At 42.0% G+C, this 22,595-nt stretch overlaps 1 protein-coding gene across 1 annotated transcript in view; it reads right to left on the bottom strand.

Annotated features, from left to right (window-relative positions):
* Positions 1–8,859: 8,859 nt before the first annotated feature.
* DRAM1 (DNA damage regulated autophagy modulator 1) overlaps positions 8,860–22,595 on the bottom strand; it is a 49,182-nt gene continuing 35,446 nt past the window's right edge. Inside the window, exons 4-7 of the mRNA XM_037847054.1 lie at positions 16,535–16,712; positions 15,028–15,086; positions 11,782–11,874; positions 8,860–11,212 (exon numbers count right to left, since the gene is read on the bottom strand). Coding sequence (XP_037702982.1) covers positions 11,168–11,212; positions 11,782–11,874; positions 15,028–15,086; positions 16,535–16,712 — 375 coding nt within the window. The 3' untranslated portion in view covers positions 8,860–11,167. The remainder of the gene's footprint in view (positions 11,213–11,781; positions 11,875–15,027; positions 15,087–16,534; positions 16,713–22,595) is intronic.

The following is a 22,595-nucleotide window of genomic DNA, read 5'->3' on the forward strand; positions in this document are numbered from 1 at the left end:
TCCCCTGGTGGGTTTCCTCTGGAGCCCTTCTTTATCCCATCCCGGCCCTATTAACATCTTCTAAGGAAGCATGCGCTAGCCCAGAGGCTCACATTTTAAGGTAGTCACAGGAAACCTCTTGGTCAGTTACTATCGCAGGACCCCAACTGCTACACCTTACCTCTCTGCCCTGCCCCTCTGGAAAATCCTTGGTTGGGACCACCTCCTTGCCTCTTAATTATCCTGGCTTTATTCCACCTTGTGTTTTTGATCTTCCTGGCTCTGTCCCTGCATCCCCTGGGCTAATCCTACGACCCCTGGAGTTCTCTTCAAGGTCAAAATTTTACCATGTTATGAAAAGTGAAACACTGTAATAGCTACTTGTGTCCTATGTGTCAGGGATGTATTGTTGTAAGAGACACTATTATCTTTGTCCGCGACTCACCAGTGAAGAAATCAAGGCTCAGAGAGTTTGAGTAAATTGCCCAAGTATAAGATACAAACCCATGTCTCACTCCAAAGACTGTGCGCTCTTTTTAAGGGATAAATATAGGGACTCAAGGAAAAGGCTATGGGAGTCTCACAGGTTGGGAGGATGCAGGACAGAGAAATGAGGAAAATCTGAAGAGTAGTGGCTCTGAATCCAAAAGAGGAGAATTTTGAGACATGGTTAACTGTGTCTAAAGCCAGAACAGGTTTGAGAATACCAAGACCATTGACATGAAGAAGGCTATTGGCAGATGTTTAAGAAAAATTTTAGTTGTGGGTCAGGAAGAGTTTAAGAAGTGGGTAGAACAATACAGACCACAAATAAAAGCAAAGAGCTGCTAAATGGATGGTGGAGTAAAGTGGAAGGCTATTTTGTTTTTAGGACATAAGCTTGTTGAAAGTTGGGAAGATATGAGAAAACTTCAAAGAATAGACAGGGTAATGCCATTGAGTAGCCGTTCTCAAAGGGTGTTCTGGAACTAGTTAGAAATGCAAAATTCTTGAACCCAATTCCAAATATATTGAACTTGATACTCTGGGAGTTGGGCCCAGGAATTGTGCTTTAACAGGTCCTTCAGGTGATTCTGATGCAAGCTAAAGTGTGTGGACTTCTGCTATAGAACAGTGATTCTCAGTCATGTCTGCACATTGGAACCATCTGGAATGATGATGCGTCTATCCCATTTCCAAAAATTCTGATTTACTTGCTCCAGGCACTGGGGTTTTACAGAGCCCTCCAGGTGATTCTAATGTGCAACCAGGACTGTGAACCAACGCTGTGGAGGCAGAAGACGGTAGAAGGTGTGAAGTCAAAGAGGAGGTGGGTAGGGATAACACAGCTGCAGTGCGGAGCCCCGACTGTGCTAGGCATTGTGCTAAGGCTGTGCTGTTTCAAGCTTTAGTGGACACATGAATCACCCAGCAGATCCCCAGGTGCTTTACGACATTGTGTCAATGACTTCTCATGACAAGTCTATGAGGCAGGTGCCATCCTTATCCTCATGTGGTGGATGAGGACACTGAGTCTCCAAGAAGCTATATGTCTTGCCCAGGGTGTCATAGCTAGGAAGTGGCAGAGCTGAAACTTGAAAATCTTCTGTCTCTAAAGTACTCATTCTTAATGACTATATTTCAGGTTGTGCTCAAAGAACAGGTGAGAGGGCTGAATTCTGTCAAATTTCTTCCTTGAATGAGGGTTTCTCTGAACTAGATGAGGCCCCCTCCTCAACTTGTGCTCCCCAAACACTGAACAACTTGTATTTCCCCCAAACAGCACATTCTCTCTAGCCTCTGTGTTGTGGCACATGTGAACCCCTCCAGGTGGAGTCACTTTTCCCACCTCACCTTCATTTAGCAAATTCTGTCTCCTCCTCCAAGTCTCACCCAGGCATGACCAACTCTGCAGGGCTGAAACAAGTGCTTCAGTTACTGCAGTCCCATAGACCAGGACTTCACAAACACACTAACCAAAATGAATCACCTGGGCATCTTGCTAAATTAGTGCAGATATGGATTCAGTGAATGTGGGGCAGGGTCCTAAGACCTTGCAAGTTCCCAGGTGATGCCCATGCTACTTGGTCCTCAGATCACACTGTCAGAAGCAAGGGCATGGGTGCTGTGTTGTGGCACTTACATTTTACTGTGATGCTTCCTCAAATGTTTCTCCACTCCACTGTAAATACCTTGACAGAAACCCATCTTATATATAATACATATTATATATCGCCTTGCACAGAGCAGGCATTCAATAAACATTGAATGAATAAATAAATGAATGAGCCCACAGCCTGGAAAGATAAATAGAATCCACATTTTGAAGGGCCTCGGAAACCATACTAAAGACTGTGAAATTTATCCTGATGTTATAGGGCAATGGAAGGATTTTAAGTAAGAAGGTGATATGTCCAATTTGTGTTTAGAAAGATGTGTAAGATGAGTTGGAAAGGATCAAGGAAACAGTAGCACTAGTCGAAGCAAATAGTTATGAAGCCCTGAACTAAGGCAGTGATGGTGGGAATGGGGAGGAGGAAGAGGATCCAGGACCACATATATGGGGTATCCATACACTCCCAGGTCCATTGGACAGACCAAGTTTACCCCAGGTGAAAATATTAATAACACCCCCAAAATGCCCTGGTTTAGATGATAAGTATCTGGTTACCCTATACATAGGAGGTGAAGTTAATAGAACATGGGTGGGAGCAGAGTAAAGACCCTCAAGTTTCTGCCCTGGGTGACCCAGTGGATGGTAACACCATTCACCAAGCTAGAATCCAGGAGGTGAAGCAGTGCTTTGAGGAAAGGGGATGGATTGTATGAGGGATTGTTTCTTTTTAAAATAAAAATATGTAAGTTAAAAAGTAAGTCACTGTAGATAAAGTATTAAGTAAATTGTAGTACGTAGCATGACAAAACTTGTGAAGGAGACACATAAATGGCTCAAGTTTTAGGAACACTGATGGAAGGTATCACCAAATTGAGGACATCCTCCCTCCCTACAGCTCTGAATTGAGTTGGACCCAGAGCAATTTATTATTTTAGGAAATCTGCTCTAATCTGCCATTCAGACTGGCTGCAGATGGGGTGTTGAAATGACCAGCTCTGGAATTTGTTTCTCACTCCCCATTTTCTTCCCATCAAGTCACTGCTGCATCTGCTCCAGAAAACCATGGACTTTTGACAGTCTTCAGGATTCATTGGGTCGCTGGTGATGGTGGTCATTTAGTCAAAATAATGACTTACCATGCCAAGGCCTGGCTAGTTGAGTTGGAAAAACACATCTCCTCGCTTGACGGTCCTGAGCCAAAGGTCAGGAAACACCAAAATGTTCCACCTCATTTATAGCCTCATGACCCAAGATCCTTACTAATCTCTGTTCATACTTGCCAAACACCTCCGTTTCTTTCCTCCCCCCCACAACATGTCAACAACTCAGTAATTATTTAATAAACTACAGAACATACCTTTGCTTCTTCTCTTGGCAAGAGAGACCTGGGATTTTCCCAGTTTCAATTTCAAGGTGGCTCTCACTTAAAGATTCCAAATGAGGTCAAGAGGAAGAATAAACTTACCCACTAGAGCCTTTTGAGGGAACTTGAAAACAAAACTGTGGCTTTTCAAGTATTAAGAGGAAATGACAGACTGAACTAAGCTCAGTATTAAATTTTAATACACATGTTAAAGGTTATGTTAGCAGCTGTCAGGGTGCTGGCCAACTCGAAATACATCATTCTTCGCCTTAAATCAGATGTCATGGTTGGTACCTGGACTTGCTGCTCTGGGCTGACCCTGAGCAAAAGGATTGTGAAAGAAGACCTTTCTGCCACTAGTGTAGCCATTAGCCAGATGATCAAGAGAGAGCAAGACAGCCAGACCCTGAGTCCTTTGCCACTTCTTGCTGCTGGTTCCATCTCAGAGAAGACTCTGTATTGGGTGCTAGAGGTCTGATGCCTAACCAGTATGTCTGACAATTGTGAACACTAAGGCCTTCTTTCACCCAGCCCAGAGGCAGCCTAAATGGTCTTGAGGATGCCTCTCTTCTTGCACCTGGACCCTACCATGACCTTCTCCTTGGGAAGTTCAGAGCAGAAGTTCCACACAGGAGACAGCCCCAGTTCATCTTACTGCACTAAGCGGAAGCAAAAGATGCCTAGAAACAGGAGTCCTAACAAATCACACCACAATGCCACCAGGGCCATAATCAGGCTGAGTCCCCATCCCAGCCTCCCTACCCAGTGGAGTCCTTGGCCATTTCAGTGCTCCTCCCCAGGTGACGTGTGGGTGTGTGGGAGCTAATCTCAAACTCCCACCAAAGACCAGGTGCGTCAGACAAGCCCTTTCTTTTTATGATGTTTCCACTCCTGATTCCCACTACCTCCCCATCTCCACCCCATTTCTAAGATGCACGAAGTTCAATCAGGACCTGCCCTTTTGAAGCAGCAACCATTGTTCTAAACCTGCCTCTCAGGAGTTCCATTCCATCAGGGACTTGTATTATATGAGTCTAGAAAAGCCGACAAACGAATTCATACTCACATGATAACATTTGATCACATTGGCAGCATGGAAAAGGTTGAATGTAGGAGTCGAAGCCCTGGGTTCGATCCCAGCCCCATCATTTGGTACCTGGTGACAACCTCACTGCAACTTAACCTCCTCGTTAGCACCATGGGGATAACCAGGAGGCAATTCCCTTCTCACTGCGTGGTGTCTGCACTGAGGGAGATGCTCTATCAGTGTTAGCAGACCCTGAGTGATAATGCAAAAAGGTAAGGAAATGTCCTTGTGAGTTAAAAAAAAATGCCTGAACACCTGGTACTGGAAACATTTCTGATGTTCCCTGTGATGGGCTGAAGAGCTGCCCCCAAAACTACATGTCCATGTCCTAATTCCTGGAACCTCTGAATGTTACCTATTTTGGGAAGAGTCTTTGCAGATATAATTATGTTAAGGGTCTTGAGATGAAGAAATCGTCCTGGATTGTCTGGGTGGGTCCTAAATCCAATGACAAGTGTCCTTATAAGAGAAAAGCAGAGGGAGATGTGAGACGGAGAGCAGACACCCAGAGGAGAGGAGGGCGATGTGAAGCTGGAGGCAGAGGCTGGAGTAATGCGGCCACAGCCCTGGAAGCTGAGGTTTGCTGGCAACCAGCAGAAGCTAGGAGGAGGCAGGGAGGGGTTCTTCCCTGCACACTTCAGGGGGAGCGCAGCACACCCCAAACCTTGTTTTCAGACTCCTGGCCTCGGGAGCTATGAGAGAATATGTTTCTGTTGTTTTCAGCCACCCAATTTGTGGTGATTTGTTGTGGCAGCCACAGGAAATGAAAACACTCACTCATAGGTAATTAATTACAAATAAAACTTTCTTTTCCAAAATAACATTAAAGGTACATTTATGTAAATGAAAGCAGCTTATTTCTAAGTAAATGTTCACGTTCCTTGGACCTAAGTTTCCTCTGTCTGTTGCTTTGTGAGCTCTGCACTGCTGGTGCCTCAAGCCCTGGGCCCTCCCACACAGGCCACCAACCCCCAGGGTCAGGGAGGGGCGAAGGTCCATCACCTCCCCCTGGTATTCTGTAAGGGGTCAGTTTGCCAGAAAGAGGAAAGGGACTATCGTGGTTGGTTGCTGCTGTCTGTAAAAGTACAGTCTTCTCAAAAGATAAGGAAGAAGTGGGGAAGAAGTGGCAAACCTGTAAAGAGATACCAAACAGGGAAAGTGGGTAGTAAAGGGACGACATATCTCTCAGCCACAGAAACTTATTTCATTTCATTTCAAAGGAGCCAAGAGGTCACTCTGGTGGGCACTCTTTCACACAATATAGATAACCCTTTTTAGGCTCTAATGAATTGGAATAGCTAGCAGTAAATACCTGAAACTATCAAACTACAACCCAGAACCCTTGAATTTTGAAGATGATTGTATAAAAATGTAGCTTATGAGGGATGACAATGCAATTGGGAAAGCCATGTGGCCCATACTCCCCTTTGTCCAATGCATGGATGGATGAGTAGAAAAATGGAGGCAAAAAAATATAAAAATAAAAAAACACCCAGTAGGGGGGTGGTGGGGGGAAGGGACGACGAGATTAGAAGAGGCAGTAACTAAAGTGCAGGATCAGCATGAAAATCCCTACCAGTGAGCTGAAGATGCCCTAGACCATGTAAACGAGGAGAGTCAGAGTTGGAGAGAAGAGTGCAGAAGATAGAAGAGTTTTGCTGTTCGATTTCTTGCCCTCCCTGGCCCCAGGTGTTTAAATAAAAGAGAGAATGGCGAGAGAAAGTGTTTGTAGAAGGCCAGTGACAAAGTCTGCTGGCCTCCGTCACACACCACGTACAGAGAACGCAGCAGACACACATGCTCTCGAAGCTGACTGAGTCATCGAGAAAAGGTGAACTCACATGCAGCATCCTCAATTTAGAAGAGGTGTTTAATACTTCGAAAGGATTCCAACAAAAATGTTCAAGGAAAAAGGTTCTGAGAGCAAGATGACAATCTGTCAAATTACAGATGGAGTTCGCTTTGTTCCAGCATCCCACTTACAGGAATTTCTCCTACAGATTTGCTTGCATGTGTAGGACATGGTTGTAGGTACAAGGTCATTTGCTTGTTATTGCAAAGGTTTGAAAACCACACAGTTGTTCATCAGTATGGGACTTATTAAATAAATAATGGCATAGCCATCCAATGATACTATACAGGTGCAAAACAAAAGAAAAAACAAGGAAGCTTTCTATGTATTGATAAGGCAACATCTCCAAGACATATTGCTAAGTCCAAAGCGGAAGGTTAAAAAATGTATAGTATGCTACTTTTCGGGTGAAAAATAAAGGAAAGCACTTTTAAATGTTTGGTTTTGCCTTTATTTTCCTAAAAATCTGATAAAAAATAGGTATCTGCAGGAGAAGGGGTGAACTGAGTATACGGGGGTCGAGGAAAGTAACAAGCCTTTTCACAAGTACAACTTTTTTACATTGTTTTAATGTTTGCATCATGAGACTATATACTGATTCAAATTTTCTTAAATAAGAAAAACTGGTTCTGAGAATAAAGGTTGTGCGTGGGGGCAGTTGAATCCCCTGAAATTATCTTTCCTCCTCATGGTTCCAGATAATAGTAATTTATTGTTTTTGCATGGTAAGGGAATTCTTAGGCATTTGTATCAGCCAGGACTCTTACAAGTGTAAGCATCAGAAATCCAACTCAAGTTAATTGAAGTTAGTTAAAAAGGAAAGTTAATTGGCTCACATAACTGAAACCCAGAGAATTGGCCTGGGGCTGGCGAGCATTTTGCTCGTGGCTGAGGGCCTGCCTAAGCTGCAGGTTTACTAGGCACCTCACGGCGCCCTGGCTTCTGAAGCCACAAGGCAAGTTGCTGGTGTGTCCTCCAACATTTTCCAAGCCTCGATTTTAGAGGTCACTGCCACCCCCAATATGAGTGTGGGATCCGGCTGCCCTTCATTTTAGAAGATGAGTCTGCTGGGGGTGACCAAGGAGAGTCAGCGGCTTCTCCTCCAGGGCTTGAAACTGTGGTTGCGCTCTTGTGCAACAGCCACGACGCAAGCAGGCGTATGAGATTCTGGACTTGAGAATGTGGGGCTTTCAGAGCCAGACCAAGAGTATGTGTGTGGGGAGACGGCTGGGCTTGCTGGCTTGCCAGAATCAGGGAGTGGGAGAGGATGGGATAGCACTTATCTCCTTCCCACTCCCCCTTCCTCATTCCAGCCCAAACACCAGACCAGTATGTCTCCAACAGAGTAAAAAATGGGAACATGGGACAGTGCCACATGTAAAAGATGTTAGGAAACCCAAACACAGCACAACACTGATGTATTTAATTTGGTTTATGAAATGCAATTTCTGTGGAATCCTCTGTGTTCATGTTTTAAAAAAAAACCCATTTGATTAGGACCAGGAAAACAAATTGGAATCTGTTGCCATCTGGCTGCAGGACCTCCTGGAGGCCACAGAACTCTCTTTGCCTCAGTTTCTTCAGCTGAAAAATGTGATAATTAACTCTGCCTGACCAACCTCACAGAGATTAAAGAACACAAGAAACTTGAAAAAGTAAAGTAATAATTTTGAAGTTAACAGAAGACATTTTGGTGACATCTGAAAAGGTTGTCTTTTTGGTTTATGCTGAAACCAGTTAGGTTGGTTTTGGAGGGAGGGGAGCCTTTAGTTCCATAGTGGAATCTGTTGCTTTTTGTGTGTCCAGGATCCATTTCTCGGCCACTTCTGAGAAACAGCCTTCACCACCATCAGCCCAGTAGTTTGGGAGTGTTAGCCCCATCCCTGCTCCAAGGGTGGACATGTGACTCAGGTCTGACCAACCAGAGCATCACACCTCCCTGATTCATGGGGTGCGCATGTAACTCAAGCCAGCCAATCAGAGACAATGAGTTTTAATTCTGGGAGTTTTGTTGAAACAGTTGAGAAGTCCTCTATTTCCCCTGGATAGGTTGTAAGCCTGGGGCCTCTACATGCCATTTTACTCCCTCTGCCAGACCCCTGTCTGAGAATGATGGCAACTGAGAAGAAAGCAGAGCTGAAAGGACATAGCAGGTAGAGCCCAGATGGCCCTTTGGGATCCAGACATCCCTAAAGCCAGCTCCACCCCTGGAGTTCCCTCTGTTACTTGAGCCTATAGATACCCTTTTCCCTTCGACAAATTCAAGTTGGGTTTCTGATGCCTTTAACTCTAAGAGTCCTGATTGATGGCAAATTTCTGATACTCACATTTGAGAATCTCTATAAAGATGAAGCAGTTGTGCCCACATGCAAATCCATGTGCATTAAACTTTAAATGAGACCTTTATAAAGTTCAAGTGGAGTTATGGTTTTCTCCCAGGTAGTACCCAGATAAACTGTTTTATAATTTAACAGAGACACAAATTACTAAAATAAAGAAATATTTCATTTTATTTTACTTTTTCAGCCACAAGATCCAAGAAAATGCAACTTCATGGAAATTAGAAATAATACCAAAAGGTGGATAAGGCAGGCCTTAGAGGTTGCATGGAATCAGCGGAATGTGATGATCCGGAGTAATTTAGGGCCTTCTCAGTTTGCCGAGCCAGGTATACAATTTATGCCTAGCCCATGGAACAATTTCTGTGGTAACTGTCCAGGTTGAAGAGAGTTGTCATAGAATAGTGAAGCCCAAACAACTGAAACATTTACAGTACAAAGCAAAACAGTCAACATTTCTTGGCGATACAGACTTAATTTGTTTATCACTAAACTAATTAGAAAACCAGAGCACATCCCATTATACAGCATTACAGACATCTGGAGTCAGTCATTCCTTCATTTCTTCCTTCATCCTTCCAACCCATGAGTATTTATTAAGCGCCTACTGTGTGCCAGGAGGCGCTGTTAAATGCTGTAGTTACAAAGATTAAGGCAAATACTCTGCCCTCAGGGAGCTCTCAATCTAAGTGTACTAACAATGCGGAAATGAAACATGACAATACATTGTGAGAAGTGCCAATAATAAAAGTCCCTTCAGTGCGAGACGCGATCATGAATTCATTCCACCGCAAGTTCCGGGGAAACAGCGCATGGCATTCCGCCTCCTCTTCAGAATAATGAACACTTGACCCAGCCTGGAGCACTGCCTTTCCATTCCAGCGTGACAATGAGGAGCCACAGCATTATTGTAAGTCACAACAGGCCCGGAAATGTGATCAGTTTCCCGCTGCTGAACGCTTCCAGCAGATGCAGTCTGTCATTGCAAAGAGAGCCGACGGAGGTGGAGACTCACACCTCCACTCACTCAACAAGTAGCAACCGAGGACCCACCACGTGCTCGCCGGCCCCAGGCTGCCTCCCTAGGTGTCCACACAGGCCTCTGTGCCCTCAAGGTTCGGTCCCACTTGGCCAGACACAGGTTTATGTTCTAGAGAGTCTTCTCTTCAGTGTGCAAACCTAAGCTTTGCTTCTAAAGGACCACTTCTTTCCCCACGGTGACTTGCTTGTCATTTGTCATTCATGATTTGGGTGCAAAGATGGAGTCTGTAGTTTCTGCCTAAAGCAAAGAGCCTGACTCACATTCCCTAGAGTGTGTAAACATGGAGTCTCAGGCATTAAAAAGGAGAGCAAATAAATAGCACCCTGAACCCAGAAGTTTCTGCAGCCCCCTCTCCTTTCTCCTTGTCTCTCTTGGACCTGGGTTCACTTTGACATGTTCACTGGTGAAAAATTGAAATGAAGACTTGAGCTATGCCAGTAACAAGAAAGGGTAGTTTTATAAATGGTATCATAAATGCATTCAGGAGGTTGCCTTTTGCAGAGTTTTAGTATTAGGCAAATTCTCCTTTCCTCAGCCCTGCTTTCCATGAGCCTGAGACAGGCTGAGGATCTTTTCTCTCCTTGCTTATCTAGGAAAGACACAAGCCTGCAATCCAGTGAGATTTTCTTGTAGGCCAGTCACCCTCCTCCATTTTACTGTTGTAAAACTTTTTATTTCTGATCTGCCTTGCTGAATTAGTCCCACTGCAGATTGCCAGCTAGTGGCACAGGTAAAAGCTGTGGCCCTGTGGGCAGGAAGGTCTAGGGAGCAGAGTTTCAAAACCGAGGTCTTTGGTGTTTACTTACTAGAGTTAATATGCATAGTGATACTAAGGCTCTCCATAGAAGCACTTTGCTTAGTTCATCTAAAAATCTGAGTACCTTCATTAGTGTTAATTTATTAACTAAACCCTTATAATTTGAGTAAATGACCATTACAAATTGAACTTTATAAATGTTCTTGTGATATAAAATTACACAATTCTTTCTCTAAAAAATGAAATTTCAAAATGAATCACCCTGATTTTGCTTTTTAATGAATGCACTAAACTTGAAATTCCTCATTTAGTATATTTCCATAAATCACACAAAATAAACAAAGCAGAATCTGTACAAAAATAAGAGCTCTCTGTTTTCAATAATACCTTTATCTTTTCTGTGTATGAATTTGTTAATATAAAAGTATTCTAAAAAATTATAAAAACTGCTACAATGTCATAAATTCTCTACATTCTCTAGAAAAACATACCTTTGTAAATAGTACAACTATTAGGAATTCTTTCTTAATGAAATTCAAGTCCTGCGTGTGCTGCATGCATTCAAATCAGGTCAGCATCGAAACCCTGTGCATCCTCTGTACTTTTAGAAATTGTCTGTGACATTCACTGACTGAAATATAATTCTTCTTTCTTCAAATGTCATCATTGATTTCTGTGGATATCCTCAAGGTGACACTCTTTATTTAAAATAAAAAAAAATAAAAGTTTAAAAGAAGATAAACAATTCCGGTGCCAGCTATGAAACTCGCAACAGCTTTGCACCCATAATTGACAGTCTCGCTATGACTTGTGATATGCTTCAGTTGGGTCCTTTAGCTTATCATTAACTTGTTTCAAAATGTAAGCTTTTCCCTGTTTCCAAATCTGCTGAAGTACCACCTTTCACTGCCTTGGCAACGTTTTTCAACAGCTCACTTTTATTTTTAAAAAGACACATTTTATATTTTTGGAACTACTAAGTGAGACATCCTCAAAATAAAAAAAATTAAAAAAAAAAACAGAATATATGACTGTAAACATCAAGTGGCAAAAGGCATATGAAAATTTCATTGGTTTGGAGAGCTGTTAAAGCGGCATCCCTTCAGGAATAAACTAAGATGCATTAATACTTATACATTTTTTCAAAAACACAAGAGTAAAAGAAAAAGGAAGCTAGTGCTCTTAATTTTTAAAATGCAAGAAATTTTCTGTGGGTTTTTACTAATCCTAATGGTTAGCAATTTATAACATTTTAATAAATACCTACCTGGAAATCCTGGATGAATGTTAGGAAGTAGAAAATAAAACCAAAGGCCACTGTCCACTCACAGATTGCACTCACTACGTGATATATATAATCCTAATAGCAATAATAAAAGAAACAATTAGTGTATACACTGAACTAATAATGAGAAGGTCAGACCAGGGGGAAAGCTGTCCCCTGAGCATGAATCAGGAGTATAAATAAAAGCAATATATAGATTCAGGGCACCTGCACGACGAAGATGTTGAATGCAATTATTTAGAAAGTTCTCTCTGGCTCTCACAAACTCTGGTTTTAAGACTTAATCTCTAAAACTTCAAAAGGCAGAATATGGACCAGAAAATGGCTGATATGAGGAAGTAAATTTGTACTCAGCAGAAGAAAGAACTTTTCACACAAGGCACAACTTGCTTTCTCACAGCTGGGAACCCCAAAGTTGAAGGGAACACCTCAAAATCATCCAGTGAATATGTGTGCTGTCACTCCAAAGAATGAGGGTACATATCTAGACAAAATCAACTGACCATTAGCTTTTGTATTTCCCTAATGCTATAGAAAATATCAGTTTAGAAAAAAATTACTGCTTAACACTGTAAGATAAAGACGGCTACATCTAGAGACATCTACATGTAAACTGAGTCTGGATCTTCTTGGGGATAGGAATGAGGATGGAAGGCAAGAATGAGAATAACTTTAGTTGGGGGTTCCAAACTCAGCTGCCTGTTGGGGCCAGACAGTTAATGAAAATAAATGCAACTGCTGGTTGTGAAAAGAGGGGAGATAAGAAGCCACATCTCATCAGCTCAATTCCATTTAACCAGGCATCAATGACTTGTCTTTTAGCCCAGACTAATCTACCACATGTGTGTGAATGTAGGTAAAGATCTAATCACCTTCCAATTAAAAAAAAAAAAAATGAGATGATGACATTTTAATTCTCACCCTCCCGACCAAGTTATTCAATTCCCACGAATGTGCTGTGAAAGCTCTAAAGCACTGCACAGAACTTTGGGGTAATACCTAAATGATTATTTCATTATATCAGTGTGAAGGGATTCCATTATGTTCATTGAAAACTGGAACAGAAAACAATACAAGAGTGGCATGGTAATTTATGGAGTGAATAGAAAACTTTTCATACTTTCATAAGAGAAAATGGAATGAAAACGAGTTTCAACTGCTGGGATCAGTCCTTCCCAGCGCCCAATGTGTTTGATTTGTGGTGAAAGTTCTCCCCCAAGTGGCTGCACTATGAAGTACACCCGGGGCTGCTCTACTTTCACCAATGAAAAAAGGAACTGAACGCCCTTCAAATAAGGCTAATTCCTCACACTTCAGAGAAAAACTGCCTTTTGTCTAGGTCTAACCTACTGAATGATCTGGTTATTTTAAAGTTACATTCAAAGGAATGTTTTGGACTTTTCTCTGGATCACTCTCTCCCTCACCATCATCATCCACCTTTCCCTGTCTCTGCCAGCTTCCATCTCACACGAAGATCCACTATCTTGGAAAATCCTTCCCCTGACCTCATAGTCTCCCCTCCAGCCACCCTCTTATTTCTCTTCTTCCTCTTGATGCCAGTTCAAAAAAAGACTGGGCAAACAATTGATAGCTGAATGAATGAACCGTTTTCTCTCACCACTTATTTATCATCTTGTAGTCGGCTTCTGACACCAACATCCTACTGAAGCTGCTGTTTGAAAAACATCTGCAACTCCCTTATTGCCAAATTCAGGGACCTTGTTCTATAAAACTGTTCAGCTACGTTTGCCTTGGTTAACTATTTCTCTTTCCCTTGAAAATTGCCTTTTTCTGTAGTCTCTGAGATATTATCTTCTCTCATTCCTTAGTAAGAATCAATTGCTATTGCTTCTGTGTATGTTATTTAAATTTTGGTTTAACATTTCTTTCATTCTTTGTAGTATTACATTTAGCAGTTAACAACTGGCTGTTCGTCCCTACTGAACTACAAGCCTCAATCCCATGGCCACTGTTTCCAGTCAGCCCAGGAGTCTTGCTTGTGGTAGGGAGTGGGTCAATGAAGTTGGCTAAACCACACATTTCTGGTTCTTCTCTTCACCCTGTGACTCCTTTTATTTCTCCTTTGCTGGGTATGATTTTTCCACCTGCCCCTTGAAAACAGATCTCCTGCTTTTTTGTCACTAATTCTCTTTTATCCCGGGACATCATTAATTTTCCTCTACAGCTTCAAGATGAACCACCACTTTTTGTAGCTAATTTTATGAGCTGATTTCAATTCCAGATATTCAGTTCCATGTGCTCTGATGTTTGGTCTAGAAAATAAGCTACCCTACCCTATCCTTGATGGGAACCCCACCAGAGGTCTAGCCCACATTTCTAACTGGACATTCCTCCTGGATGTCTCACTGAAACCTGAAATTCAACAGTGCTAAAACCAAACTCACAAACTTCCCCCTTAGAAATCATCTATCCTTGCTAGGGGCCTTATCTCTGTTCAAGGCAACATATTCTTTGGTTCACCCAATATAAAATCTTGGAAGTCATCTTTGATTCATCCCACCTCGTTGTTCTTAAGTTAGTCATCTGCTGGAGCCCATCAAAAAAATTTCCATAGTTACTTCCAATCTAGGCAAATACTGATTTGAAGTCAGAATTAGTAGAACAGCCCTCTCCCTGCCCTCCTAACCCCTGCCTGTCTCCTTTTCAATCCACTCAAGTATTTGCTGCCAATTAATACTCCAGCAATACTCTTGCACTTTACTTTCCTGCTCAAAAGCCTTCAAAGGCTCACCCCCATCACCTAAAATCAAGTATGAGCCTCTCTGCCTGCCTCTTAAAAGTCTTGCAGAAGCTACTCCCTTGCAAACTTATCCCTGACCACATTTATTTCTCATGCTATCCTGAAATGGACTATCGACCACACCAGAACTTGTCTCATCTGCTCTCTTTATCATGCCAGGCTTCCTCTGGTCGCCATCTACTTTCATTCTCATTGTTCTCCTACCTTAACTGCCCAACCTCTTTTACTAAGCATGGATGGTTGAGGTGGTCAAGAAAGAATTAGAAATTCAAAAATGGGGTATTACCCTAACAGCTAGTTACTACACACACACTGCCAAATAATTGGACAGTAAGTCAATTATATAATATATGCACACCACTGTTTTCAACTTGTTCTAAGAAATGGCAATGCTCCTTTCTAGGCTTTGGCCAGCCAGTCTCACATAACCAGGTGGCAATCATAGTGAAGCTGACTTAAATTTTACCTTTTCTTTTGGATTCCACTCCAGTTTGGTTATAGAAATTAGTGAAGCACAGGCAATCACTAAAAAAAAAGGAAACTGTTAAGGAAACTACAGAAGAAAATAGGTCCTGTTGAGATTATATTAGTCTTCTAATAATGTATTCATTCTGCAGTGTTAAAATATATTGATTTCTGCAGCCAAACCAGTTGTATTAACTTCTTATAGTAATCTCAAACCTTAAGTTCAGTTTTGACAGCAGTTAAATTATAACAAAACAAGTCATTCCTTTGCAATACTTTTTTTCAGTTACATATAGCAAAATTTTAATCTGTGGCTACATTTTGCTCAACCCTGCATGTTTCTTTGTTTCCAGTTAATGTAGCTCTTTAAATTTGTTCAGAAAGGCTGACACAGAAGCCTAAAATGGGTCCTTTTTTGTATATTTGCTTCTGAATGAAAATACCTTTTCCCTAAAACACTGTTTCGAGGTAATAGCTCTAAAGAAAGTTAAACACTGCAAAGTACCAAGGCTCATATATAGAAGAAAAAGGAAATTGAGAAGGAACTGTCTTGGGAACATGGGAGTATACTTTATTGTTAAATTTCTCAATACTAAGGTGTGGTTCCTTTGTGCTTGTAAAGTTTGTAATTAAAATGTTCCTTCCCTAAAATGAAAAAATCTCCAAAACTGTACTTACACTTCACATTTTGAATGACTTCTATTTTAAAAGAAAAATGCAAAGTTTATTATTCAGAAATGCGGTATGTTTTCACTCAATCTTGCCCACTCAACCCAGACTAACAAAATTTTCTCTGATAAAAGTTTCCATTTTCCCACAATCTGATATTTATCACCATTTTCTGATAATTTGTAAGATGAGAAATTTTCTACCCCCTTTTATATTCTTTGTTACATATCTCTTTAAAGAAGGAAGGAAGGGAAAGAAAGAGATGAAAGAACATTCATTTCCTCTAAATCAGAATATATAAACAAGGTACATTTATATGTTCTTTTCTTTTCACATATTGTTGTATTCAAATATAAAATGAAACCACTGATTATAAAAAGAAAAGGCCAAATTGTATTTTAATTGATTGAGTCTCTTAATATGGATGAGCATATCAAACCATGTTTTTATCACCCACGAGCAGGGAGAAGGGAGAATCTGGCCTCTTGGGACTTTGCAGGGCTATTACTTTAAGTACAATATCAATATTTGGTGTCTTTAGCTAAGCACTACAAAGAAAAATAAATATTTTCACATGGCTCATGAAACTGACCCTGTTTGAAGGAAAGTAAACAGAGACTAAAGTGTTCCTACATTTTTCCACCCTCCTTTCATCACCCTTCTTTTCCCGGAAGAGCTTTCTGATCTAACCAATGTTGAGGTATTTTCTCAATGGTTTACAACTTTTCTCCCAATTATTCTCCCGAAGCGTGTGGAAACCGTGGTTGTAACCTTTGCTTTTTTCATGCTGTTTTTGAGGGGTTGGGGTTGGGGGGTCAGGCTTGCGAGGACAAGGATACTGGGAACGACCGCGGCGCAGGAAACGGCAGAAATGGCCATGCGCATGTGGCACATCAAGAGGCTGTTCCAGTGAGGATACGCTCTGTAAGAGATGACAGACTGCAGGAGCGTGTACACCACCCCGCAGACGAAGGCCAGAAGGGCGCCCCCGTCGTGGACCACAGGCACCGCTAACTCCTGGAGAGAGAACCACAAACTCATTACTCATTACTCTTGTCGAGTGTCAACGTCCGTTCCCACGCACTCACTCTGCTTCTCCGAGGCACCACGCCTGGAACACGGAGCTGCTCACACAAGACTACAAAGGGAAAACCTTCCACACACTAAAAGAAATGCCAAGAACTCATTGTTCTGTGGCAAACTTCGGCACGTGGGACAAAGAAAGAATGACGGCTGCCCTACGGGTGGGAGAGGTGGGTATGGTGAGCTTTGGAGTCTGGCAAACCTGGACAAAAAGCCCAATTCCACCACTAGGCTCTGGGACTTTAGTTTCAAACTTCAATTTCTGTGTCTGTAAAATGGGGGAAATAATTCCTGCTTTACATGTTTGCTGTGAAGATTATATAAATTTCACAGGAGTGTATACAACCTGTTCTATGATGGTATCAAAGGTGGCTTGGGGTTTTCAGGCCCCCTACGCCCCAGTAATTTCTATTATTCCCTCCCAATCTACCCCAAAGAATACACAACCTAAGTAAAAACTGCTCTTGGGATGCAAAGGCAACTTCAAAACAAGCCCCAGCTCCCACCATCCTCCCACCCACCATTTCAACCAGACAGCAGCTCCTGTGCCCAGGCTGTGCAGTCTCTGTTGACCTTGCACATGCTCACGACTGACAGATCCAGGAGACTCATCGTAGGCTTCTTACAAATGTTCAACATATTCCTGCCTTCAGGTACCACAACATTTAGACTGAACTCAGTCCTGGCTTGAACTTGGGAATGCAAGCTTGGCAAAGTGTGGTCCAAGAGAGCAAAAGAGCCTGTTTTTGGTCACGGGACCCCAGCTGGACCCAAGATATTGTCCACACCCTCTGTCCCCAACTTTTCTTCCACCTGGGACACCCGTGCTTCCATGTTGTTTTTCATCTGGGTTGTTCGACCTCAAGCTGGAGCATGAATAAACTGATAATTCAATTTTCATTTTCCACATGGAAAAGAGGAGATTTTTTTAAATTTTTTAAAAATTATTTGCTAAAGAACCAAAAGTGAGAAGAAACCCATTACTTTATTTGCGTTATATTCAAACAGGGCAGCATTAACGTTCTGCAACTCATCCGATCAATTACTTATTTGTTAGGTATAGATTCCCTACAAAGCACAGGACTCTAGATTTAGGGAAGTTGTAGTAAAAAGTAATTGAAAAGTAAAATACATTCTATGCCCTTGAAAATGTGTGTGTACCTTTAAGTACTTAAAGAATTAAGAAAAAAAGATCCTTTTCTCTCCTTGAATCTGAGACACAATTGGGTAACAAAAATTAAACAAAAGGCAAAGCATCTACAGCTGAATGAGTCACTTTCAGGAATAATCTTCCAAGAATCCTGGTACTTCGATCACTTTGCACACAATAGGTGTATGGATTTGTGAAAGGGAAGTGGGATTTGGTGAGCTTGTACAGGTTGGGGTGAAATCCCAATACATCTTAGAGTGATATGGGCAGAGGGAAAAGCGTATTTGCGGGGCCCCCTGAGGAACTGGGGAGAAATGTGAAAACGTTGGACTTCCCCACCTGCGCTATCGCTGATTTTCCCACAAATATTGAGGACTGCCAATTTAGTAGGCCGAGCCCTCAATCTGGGGGCCTTTCCTTATGAGGCTAGTTGCTGCAAGGGAGAGGCTAAGCCCACTTATAATTGTGCCTATGAGCCCCGCCACCAAGCCTTTGTGTTGCTCTGATGTGGCCCCCTCACTCTCTAAGCCCACTTGGCAGGTGAACTCACTACCCTCCCCACTACATGGGACATGACACCCAGGGGTGTGAATCCCCCTGGCAATGTGGCAAATGACTCCTGGGGATGAGCCTGGACCCAGCACTGTGGAATTGAGAGGATCTTCTTGACCAAAAGGGGGAAGAGAGATGAAACAAAATAAGGTTCCAGTGGCAGAGAGATTTCAAATGGAGTCGAGAGGTCACACTGGAGGGCATTTTTATGCACTATATAGATATAACGTTTTAGTTTTTAGTGTGTTGGAATGGTTAGAGGGAAATACCTGAAGCTGTCAAACTGCAACCCAGTGACCTTGATTCTTGAAGATGATTGTATAACTATGTAGCTTGCACAGTGTGACTGTGTGATTGTGAAAACCTTGTGGCTTGCTCTCCCTTTATCCAGTGTATGGACAGATGAGTGGGAAAATGGGAACAAAAATTAGATGAAGAATAGGGTGGGATGGAGGAGATGGAAAGATTTAGGTGTTCTTTTTTGCTTATTTTTATTTTGGAGTAAGGAAAAGGTTCATAAATTGATTCTGGTGATGAACACACAAATATATGATGGTGTCGTGAATAATTGATTGTACGCTGTGGATGACTGTAGGGTGTGTAAATATCTCTCAGTTAAACTGTATTTTTTAAACAGTAAATGAACAAAGGGGGTGGACAGGAATGGGATGTTTTGGATGCCCTTTTTTATTTTAATTTTTATTTTATTTTTTGGAGTAATGAAAATGTTCAAAGACTGAGGTGATGAATGCAAAACTCTACGATGATACTGTGAACAACTCATTGTACACTTTGAATGATTGCATGTATATCTCAATAAAAACTGCATTAAAAAAAAGAAACCTGGTACTTTCTGGTCTTCATTTACTTTTTGTGCTATGTAAATCCACATCCTGAATTAACATACTATGTAAATCCACATCCTGAATTTACATACCTTCTTTCCTCCCATTAGCACTGGCAGGGAGTTTGCTTCCTCCACCCTGGCCAATTCAACAAATCCCTTAGGATTTTCATTTGCAAACTTCATCGTCACTCACATCAGCCCAGACATTATCAGATCAAAAGGCCTTTAAGTCAGCAGGAATTGTATTTGTAATATGTCTTTTTCACTGTGCAATATATAGTCACTCATAAGGATGTCTTTTAGAAGGGAAGTGATTCTTAGATCAGGCATGAATTTTGGATAGGCAACATAATAGAAACCTGGAACCCTTTTTAGAAACTCTCTTGTTAATTTAAAAGATAGCAAAAATAGAAAAAAAATAGAAAAAAATAGAATACTGAGGAGGGATATTCCCTGGAAAACTTGTCTCTTCCAGAAAAGAAATTTTTCAACGGAAAAATAATGCATTAACAGAGATTAGTGATGACACACCAAAAATCAGCCTGCTACACCCACCAGGTTCAGGAAAAAAGAAGTATTTGTGAACCTCTGATAAATGTAATTTACTGCTACCTGAGAGAGGCAATGCTCTTTTTTGCCCTCACATTTCTGAGCCTTCTAGAGTAGGAGTTCAAGTTGGTTTCCTCATGACATGCTGAAAATTAATTACAGGATATCGAACAAGGAAGTTGTAGAGATATATTTATGGGAACAATGACAAGGCAAACACTTTGCTCCCAAAGAAGTTAAAAATCATATTTCTGGTTTTTTAAGGAAACCTTTAAAACTACAAAATTCTTATCTTCTAACCATCTATATATTCTTCCTAAAGTTAAAGCCTGGTTTTTATGGTTTAAAAATTGACATTGCATCTCTTATGATGCTGAGTTGTTCAGAGGATAAGTGATACGATATAAAGAGAATGCTACTCCCTACCAGGCCACTCATACCCACACTGTACAGTACTAGACAAATAGTATCATTCAAGATCTCTCTCACTCTCTTTTATTTTCTCATCATGCTTTCTTGCTCTAGAACCATGAATTGTGTACATGTTTTTTCTCACAGAGATTGACTCATTCTTGCATTGAGGATAACTCTTTTCCACAGGCTCTGGTCAAATGTCTGGGTCTGAAGCCCAGCTCTGCCATGCATTAGTCATGTGACCTTGGGCAATTATTCATCTCTCTGGACCTCCATTTCCTCATCAATAAATGGAGATATAGTATCTCTTAAAATTATTAGAATTATGTGAGTTAAAGCATGGAATGTTCTCATAAACATGTCTGACACACAGAAAACTTCCAATAAACATTTGTTGTTATGAAAACAAAGTGTTGTCATAAAATATGAGGAAATGTCACAGAGCACTTCCACTATGTGACAGATGTCCCATGCCGCCATGCATTTCAGTTCTCTGTGTGTATGTCTTATTTCCTCATATAGGAATAATAAGGATAGGAAAGTAAAACAGCCAGAAGCAAGTTTAGTTCACAAAACACCATCTATTATGCCCTATACACTCGCTTTGGGGGACTAAAATTTAGCTCACACCATTCCAGCCTCCCGTGTTAATGAAGAAATACTAATAATCATAGGGTTGGTAACATTCAAAAACTAAAACTGGTTGACCGTGAGACCTGAGGGAATATCCCTGAGCCATGGGTTGCCCTGAGGACGATACAGTGTAATATAAGGCAGGCGCCTCCCCGCCCCACCGCTGGGTAAACACAGCCCGGAGTCTCCTGAGGGAATTTGCTGTGACCTTCCTCCCTATAGACCGGTGGCGCCCCGCACGTGCTGTGCGGAAAAGTGATTCTAGGAGGCGCACGTGGTGCGGGTCCCACAGGACTCTGCTGGCGTCTGACTTCGCGCAGGAGCGGAGGTGAGAGAATAGGTGGGGAGCAGACGGTACAGGCGGAGGGCCGGAGGCTAAGACCCCAGACCAAAAGCTGGGGTGCAGCCCTGCTACACCACGTCAGCTTACGGACGTGGACTTAAACGGTCAGCTAAGCCGAGGAGGGAGGACGCCTTCCTATGGAAACAAGATCGCCTGATCACCCCTCCTCTGGTGGGAAGAAAGTGAAAGGGGTGCCCCTGGGCAGAACCAGAGTAATCCCTTCTGCTTGTCCACAGAGACAAGAGGTGGTGGAGAAGCAGATCCGCCGCCGGTAATGACAGTGACAGCACCGAGCAGTGACTGTGGGCACTGGACCTTGTCCCACGGGATCCGGGCAACAACTCTATGAGGTGGGCATTATTACAACTAGTATTAATTCGAAATACATAATAAAAATATTAAATATTATCTCAAATAGAGTCCATGCCCTCCTGAAAGAGACCCTGGGATTAAGAAGAATCCACAAATGAGAATAATAAGGGCTTTTCCAAACATGTTAAGAGTATATCCAGTAGGCTCCACAGGGGTCGCTGTATAAGTTATTTTTTTTCAGTGGGGGCGTATTTTGGCTCTGTAACTAATTAGCTGAGTAACCCTGAGCAAGTCACTTTACCTCCTTGCACCTATAGTTTCACTGGCAAAAAGGAAGGATCAGACACTGTTTTTTGAATTGGACACCAGGGGTTCAAATGGTAGAATCATAAATGCGCACAGACACATGCACTCACATACACAAATATTTTCACACTTAGTGAAATCATTATACTGGCAGAAGTAGCTCTCCCAACACATCAAACCACATCAGTAAAACATGCAGAACCTCACAGCATCTTTCAGAGCAAACTCTCTTCTCAGAATCATCCAAATATGTACCCCCACATCTCCTAAGTACCAGGCAGGACTGACTTTCAAATATTAAAGATTTGTTTCTAAAAACAAACTATCCCAATTTTTATAAACTCATTGCTGTGGGTTGACTCGTGACCCCCAAATGTTATGCTCGAGTCCTAACCTCCAACGACCTCGTGAGTGTGACCTTATTTGGAAATACGGTCCTTGAAGGTGTGACTAGTTAAGATGAGGCCAAACTGAACTAGGGTGGGCCTTTTAAGAAAGGAGAAGAAACACAGAGAGGAGATGGCCAGATGGAGATGGAGGCAGAGTGAGTGGTGCATTTAGAAGCCAAGGAACACCAGACGCTATAAGAGGCAAGAAGGATTCTCCCCTGCAGAGCTCAGAGGGAGCCACGCCTTGCCAAGGCAACTTGTTTCCCTTCAGGACTGGGAGACATTTCTGTGGCTTTAAGCCACCTCATTTAAATGCTTTGTT

Source organism: Choloepus didactylus, chromosome 8, assembly GCF_015220235.1.
Source record: "Choloepus didactylus isolate mChoDid1 chromosome 8, mChoDid1.pri, whole genome shotgun sequence".
Lineage (NCBI taxonomy): Eukaryota > Metazoa > Chordata > Mammalia > Pilosa > Megalonychidae > Choloepus > Choloepus didactylus.